Source organism: Cupressus sempervirens, chromosome 5, assembly GCF_028749045.1.
Source record: "Cupressus sempervirens isolate cs-2001-9-10 chromosome 5, ASM2874904v1, whole genome shotgun sequence".
NCBI classification, from domain to species: Eukaryota; Viridiplantae; Streptophyta; class Pinopsida; order Cupressales; family Cupressaceae; genus Cupressus; species Cupressus sempervirens.
Window position 1 is genome coordinate 308,730,789 of NC_143122.1, and position 7,296 is coordinate 308,738,084.

A 7,296-nucleotide genomic window follows, 5' to 3' on the forward strand; every position below is an offset into this window, starting at 1 on the left:
AGTATATAGAAACCAATCCATGTCATAACATGACATCACCAAGAACAAATCATACAAACACCTCAGTCCTATAAAAGCGACTGGAAAGAAATCCAAATACAACTGATCGAAGACTCAAAGGTTATATTAGATAAGTCACACCATTCACCTCAGTTTCACACAAGAATATTGGGAAGCAACAATCAATGCATCAAAACATCTCATAGAGCATACTAGACACATTATTGTGGTTGAGTATAAAAGATCGAGATCAAAACATCATCATGACATCACAAAATAGAACTCTCGAGCCTCTGGTAAACATGTTGACTGGCCAAATCTAAGTCAAACCCGAAAACTCAAACACTAATAAATCACACGTTACATAAAGTGCATACAAAAGTGAATTTCATAATTCATTAGGTTTTGAAAACCCTAAAGTTCAATATTTACTAAAAAATTTTAGATTAAATCACAAACAATTCTATAATAGAAATCAATTTTCTCAAACAAGAGTTTCAACCCAAAGAACTTCTGAAAATAGAAACACAACAGACATGAAGAAGACATGAATTTGAAAAATGAGCAACTACTGCACAAACCCACATTATCCTACATGGATATGATGCTAAAACAATGAACACACAAACACAAAAGAATCTTCCTTTTCCTTCGAAAACCCTATTTTCAAAAATTGGCTCCTCCAAACCTGTGTATCTAGAAATGAGCTCTAATTTCTTTAATAAAGATATTTTCCCCCAAATCAAGGCTTTTGTCATGCAATCATGTGAAAAGCCTTTTTCTTTAATTACTATATTTTAATTTTCATGCACACACTTTATGCAATTTAATTAAAATAAACTTTATTAAATTAAAGCTTTCTCTCCCTTATCAAATCATGCGATGAGTTTTTATATAATATTTATTAATTTAACTAATAATATTATTTAGAATTTATTAAAAATAAAACTTCCAATTAAATTATTATCAAATTAAATAAATATAAATACGCCTAAATTAGAACTTTAATCAAATCTTTTAAATTTAATTCTTTCATGCACATTTAATGAACTTTTTAATTAAAATATTCTTTTATATTTTCTTTTCCTCCATTTATTAATTAGTGTAAGCACTATTTAAAGCATAGTTTGTTATTTAAATTAATAAGAATAATTAGCGCTCATTATTTAAATGCAACTCTAATTTAATATTTATTAAAGACTTTAAGATGTTTGAGGTGAGTAATGGCAAGATCGCCGAGCAAGTACCAGGTAATCCTTTTTCGACAGCGGCTAAATCTGCTCCAGGTATTGGCATTAGTAACCTAGTCTCTCATAACAGTGATCGACCTAAATCTTTTTTTTGAGGTTGTGGGTCGATCATCAATCATTAATGATAGAGCTAGGTTTGAATTTGCAAGCGCAGATAACAATGATGTCTCTGAATCCGGTAAGACTCCTTCAGCTTCTCTGTCTCCTTTTGCCATTTTTCCTAATCCTGAAATGTTGGAAGAAATTATTAATGAAAAAGATAGATTAAGAGATACTGCAATTTTTTTCTCAGCTGTTGAAATTGATAAATGTCCACCAAGGAAATTTATGGATGACTGGTTCCATCATTACTGGAATAACAAACTTGGGTTGCATATTTGATTCTGTAGGCAAATACAAAAGAGTTTATATGTGATTTTCTTTGCGAATCATGATGCTCAAACAGAGGTTCTTAAAAAACAATATTGGAATGTGGGTTCAACATCATTTAGATCTATTGCTTGGTCGCCAGAGGCTGTCCATGAGGAGGTTCTCACACTTTCAGCTCTAAGATGGATACTGGTTAAAAACATTCCCCCTTTTTTGTGGCATTTTTTGCCGCAATTGCTTGAGCCTTTTGGTAAAATTATTCGAATGGATGAAACTGTGAGACTCATCCCGCATATGGACACTAGAATTCTTATCTCTCTCTTGCCTGGTAAGGACCTTCCTTCCGATATTTCAATTAACATCCTTAATGATGCTTATATCTGTCCTATAGAGGTTTTGGGGGGGTTGAATGCTTGTTTTCTCTGCCGCAAAGAAGGCCACCTCCGTAAGGATTGTCCTATCATTAGGAGAAAACCTAATCCCTCCAATGATTCAACTGAAAATATTATTAATCCTCCTATCACCAGTAATCCTCCCCTTGAGAATGTTCTTTGTCGATCAACCCCTGCTTCTTCTTCATCCCCATTGCCTCACACCGAAACCCCTAACCCCACTATTGTTTCGACTAATAATGGTCCTAAGATTGTTGAGTCTGAGATTGTTTCATCTAAAATTGTTCCTAACCATCTCTCTGCTATTACTGTTCAGCTTGAGAACGTTTTGAGTGATACCACTCCTACATCTGAAGGTCTTCAAATGCTCCCCAGTCTTGATTTAGCTATTGATCTTAATACAGATGATGGATTTACTGTTGTTCAAGATAAGAAAAGAACAAGAAGAGGAAATAGTTCCTTCATGCCAAACTTTTTGCCCCAACAATAGTGATAATCATCATGTTAAATTGTTAAATGGTCCTTCTTTAACTAATGCGAATACTGTCAGTCAGATTGTTGATATTAATCGTAAGCCCCAAGCTAGTGAGTCCTCTTGAAAATTCCCCCTAAAAATATTCCAAGAGATTGGGGAGGATTATGAATTTGAAATTATTCCATCTGCCCCTATTCCCCTGAAGTCTAATCATGGGCAGTGCATGGATGTGGATTCTCTAGCAAATATTGAAGATGACATTAGTACCTACTCTCCTACTGCCAAGTGAAGAGGAAGACCACCTGGCCCAAGAAATAAGCCATCTATGACTAAACCAGGGGATTCCTCAAATAATTTTTTGGTCCTAGCTGATCAAGAGGGTATTGTGTGCTCCACTTCTAACATATTGTCTCAATGAATTGCCTATCTTGGGATGTGAGGGGTTTAGAGGCCCTTGATAGAAAGTTTGTTATCAAGCAATTGTTAAACTCTCTGCATTCTATAGACTTCTTTATGATGCAGGAAGTTAAATCTGTGGGATTCACTTTGGATTCCAATCTCAATTTTATTTGGAAAGATTCTATTAAGTTTTGCACTAACCATGAGAGAGGTAGAGGGGGAATTGCCCTGCTTATTAGTAATAAATGGGAAAAACATATTACTAATAATGGATGTTCTCCTTGTCAGAGAGCAGTGTGGGTTACTTTGCAATATGATGACAAAACCTTCGGGGTCTGTGCTATTTATGCTTCAAATGACCCTAAGGAAAGAATTGGGCTCTGGAAATGGCTTATAGACCTCCCAAATATGCCTTGGCTTTTCAGTGGAGATTTCAACATGATTGAATCTCAGGATGACAAGTCGGGGGGCATTCCCTTTCATTGGAAGGATAATGAAAAATTCTATTGGAATAGATTTTTAAATTCTAACTTTCTTTTTGATCTTATTGCTGGTAACTTGAAAACCAACCCTGGATTATGGCACACTTGGTGCAACTTTCAATAGGGAAATGCTAGGATTTATTCCAGGCTTTATAGGTTTTATGCCAATAAGTATTTTTTCTCTTTTCCTCTAGACATCTCTAGAAATATTGTTCGGGTTATTGCCACCACTTTGTTTGATCATCACCCTATTTTTTCTAAGGTTAATTTTAATAGTAGTCCGCTTCAACACAAGGCTACAAGTAGTAAATTCATCTTAAACACTAGTCTCCTCATGGATGAGGATGTTCTTACTGCTGTGCAGATTATTAGAGGTATCAATAAAATTAACCTTCAGCACCTTTTCCATCTTGATAGATGGAAAACTAACCTTTCTTCATGGAGGATTTTTCTTCAAACCATTGGTCAAAAAAAGGCTAAGGATTACAGGTTTGTTGAAAAACAATTATCTTCTGAGTTGCAAATAGCTGAGAACAACATCCAAAGGGATTCCTCCAATTTGGATCTTCTCTCCTGTGTTATGGCTGCCAAAGATGCTCTTAGGAAGCATCAACAAGTTAGGATTCGTGGAGCCAGGATCAGATCTAGAGCCCACTGGCTCCAACATGGGGACAGGGGTTCAAAATTTTTCTTCAATCTTCTTAAACATAAACATATTAAAGAGTCCATTGATAGACTCTCAATTGATAATCATGACATTTCAGACCCTGAGATTATTATTCAGGCTTTTGCTGATTATTACAAGACTCTTTTTACTTCAGAGGACTCCTCTGAGGCTGAGTCTTCAAGAAATAAATGCAAAATGCTTATTCCCAAAAAGTTGGACTCTGAGGATATTGTTGTGCTTGCTAAGGATATCTCTATCGAGGAGATTGAGGGAGCCATTAAGGCTCTCAATGATGATAAGGCCCCGGGCCCTGATGGTTTTCCTGTTGAGTTCTATAAATCCAATATCAGTTGGATCTATAAGGATCTCCATGACTTATACTCTGAAGCTTTGTCTATTTCCTCCTTGGGACAGGATGTTAATAGAGGGATCATTAAGCTCCTCCCCAAGGATGGAGATAAGACCCTCATTAGGAATTGGAGGTCGATTACCCTTCTTAATGTGTCATATAAGATTTTAGCTAAAATTATGGCTCTTAGGTTAGTCAATGTTCTTCCTAAATTTGTTAACTCTACCCAAACTGGTTTCATCAAGGGTAGATATATTCTCGAGAATCTCATAACTAGTTGGGAAGCCATGGAGCGGTCTAAATGCTCACACCAAAACTCGGCCATGCTTCTTTTGGATTTTGAAAAGGCTTATGATAGGGTTGAATGGAGGTTTATTCTTATGATGCTAGAGGCCTTCGGTTTCCCTCCCTCCTTTTGTAATACTGTGCAGGTGCTTCTTAGTGATGCTTGTGCTCAAGTTGAAGTTAACGGTGTTCTTTCTGCTCCTTTTTCTCTAGGGAGATCCATTAGACAAGGGTGCCCTCTAGCACCATCTCTTTTTGTGATTGCTTCGAAGGCTCTCTTTTATATTCTCAGAGATAATTCTTTATCTTCTGATGTCAGAGGTATCTATTTGCCTAATGATGAAGAGCTCATCAATTTCCTGTTTGCGGATGATACCGCATTGTTCTTTGAGCTTTCAGAAAGCAATTTTAAGGCTTTTCAATATAAACTTAGTTTCTTTTGTTCTATTTTTGGGGCTAAAATATCTCAAGCCAAATCAGTTTGTTTGGGGTGAGATGTGCAGCCCTTGGATTGGTTTCCTCAATACAATTTTCTTTGGGGAGGCCCCAATAAGATCACTAGATATCTTGGTATCCCTTTCTCAGTGGATCTTGCCCTCAAGGACATGTGGTCATGGGTTAAAGAGAAGATTGATAAGAAACTTAACAAATGGCATAATAGGGCATTATCTTTGGTAGGCAGAATTCAAGTTTGCCAGAAGATGTTGTCCTCCTACACCATTTACTATTCCTCTCCATGGTTTTTTAACAATTATTAGATTGCTGAAATTTAGAAGTCCATAAGACAATTTCTTTGGTCTGATGGAAAGGTTAATAATAAAATTCATTCTATTAGGTGGGCTTGGTGCTGCACTGACAAGGCCCTTGGGGGACTTGGATTGAAGGACTTAAGAATTCAAGGTATTGCCCTATCTGCCAAATGGATTTTTCAATCCATGGAGGGTGACTGTCCTTGGAAAGTTTTAGTTAGAAATAACATTGAAAGGGGTGTGCCTAAGAAAGCCAAATCTTGGACTAATCTCCCCTTTTGTGACCTCATTATTGGTAACTTTCCTATCATGGTCCAAGGTTCCATAGTTTTTAGATCTATTTGGAAGGCTTGGGACCATGTTAGGAAATTCATCACTAACAAGGACTTTCATTGTAATGATCAACTCCATGGTGAAAGATCAATTTGGTGGAATCTTCATCTAAATGGTAAACCTTTGGCCCTTATCCAAGGGTGTTCTACCAGATTGTGGTCTAAGAAAGGTATTAAACAATTCATAGATCTCTTTGAGCAGAACCAAATCACTCCTTGGGATGAGCTTAAAAATAAATATGATATCCCTGATTCCCATAAAAGAACTTATAACATGATTGTGCAAGCTGTTAATGGTCTTCCCACTATATGCCATGTTGATTCTCAAAGGCACCTAAAGTGTAAATGGCCTGGTGGAGTTGTCACGAATCTGCTTAAGGCCATGAATATATATAGAATCCTTGATTGTAATACTAATATTATTGATCATGTCAATGTTCTTTGGTACTCTTCTTATGATGGTGATGTTTGGAAAAAATACTTTGATATCTTGAGGAAGAATTCTGTTGAGCCTAAAATTAGATGGTTCAGATGGTTAGTCATGTTGGACAGGCTACCTATTAAGAGGGATTTATCTAATTCTAATTTTTGTAATTTATGCAGAGTTCCTGAAACTGGTAGACATATTCTTTTAGATTGTACTTTTTCTAAAGAAATATGGAGAATGTTTGGCATTGTTTATCCTATTGATGTTAATATTCTTGATATTATCACTAGTCATATTAATGGTCTTCCTAAAGATACCAATTTATTTTGGAATATATTGTCATCTAACATTCTCTGGCAGATCTGGAAATGCAGGAATGATGAAAGATACCAAGGTAAGCCAAGGGACCTTATTGAATTTTTTCGAAAGCTCACTTATTTTAAAATTTCTTTGTAGGTGCAAGCTACTATGTTGATCGAGCGAGACAAGATGAGACAGTTCCTTCATGATAGGCATGCTTCTTTTAAGCATGGATACCAATGGAATAGAACCTTGGATGATCTGCAAGCTTTTGAGCAAGCTTGCATTGGGCTAAATAGAGAAATTCACAAGAAAGTGAATGCTAGAAAGGATGATTTATTCAGGCTGATGCAGATTCAAGAACGTAAAAGCATCATTTGGATGGAGGGTCCCTAAGGTTGCACTGCCTGGGTGGTCAATTACTATGATGTTCTGAGTTAGGTAGTCTTTCTCCTCTTTTTGTTATGTTGTACAACTGAATCTGTTCTTCCTTAGTGAGGCTTGGCCTCCTTGTTGATTTTTGTGGTGGTACTTTGGTTGCTCTTTTTGTTCTGAAACTCTTATATCTAATAGAAAAAAATATATATTTATTAATTAAATAATCATAATAATATAATATTTAATATTTAATCTTTTAATCTTTTAATTCTATTTTTATCCAACTTCTTAAATTACACTTTTAAACTAAATGTTTTAAACTGAAGTACATATTTAATTAATTTCTAATTAATTTAAAAACATCATATTCTAATCTTTCTTTAACCAATTTTTTAAATTTAGACATTTTTTTTAAATCATAAATTTAATTAGCTTTTAATTA

At 35.4% G+C, this 7,296-nt stretch overlaps 1 protein-coding gene across 1 annotated transcript; it reads left to right on the forward strand.

Moving 5' to 3' along the window:
* Nucleotides 1-1,207: 1,207 nt before the first annotated feature.
* On the forward strand, nucleotides 1,208-6,872 carry LOC149555845 (uncharacterized). The gene is made up of 8 exons (XM_089829564.1): nucleotides 1,208-1,286; nucleotides 1,405-1,588; nucleotides 1,640-2,429; nucleotides 3,174-3,438; nucleotides 3,895-4,535; nucleotides 4,815-5,158; nucleotides 6,537-6,570; nucleotides 6,633-6,872. The coding sequence occupies exons 1-8, from the start codon at nucleotides 1,208-1,210 to the stop codon at nucleotides 6,870-6,872; spliced, it is 2,577 nt and encodes an 858-aa protein (XP_089685690.1).
* Nucleotides 6,873-7,296: the final 424 nt, after the last annotated feature.

Bases quoted from the DNA above. Each gene is read 5' to 3' on its own strand.
- LOC149555845 (XM_089829564.1), top strand. From the start codon at position 1,208: ATGTTTGAGGTGAGTAATGGCAAGATCGCCGAGCAAGTACCAGGTAAT. The intron at 2,430-3,173 runs GTTGTTCAAGAT...TCTCCTTGTCAG, and splicing joins ATACAGATGATGGATTTACT to AGAGCAGTGTGGGTTACTTT. The intron at 4,536-4,814 runs GTGTCATATAAG...AATACTGTGCAG, and splicing joins GGTCGATTACCCTTCTTAAT to GTGCTTCTTAGTGATGCTTG.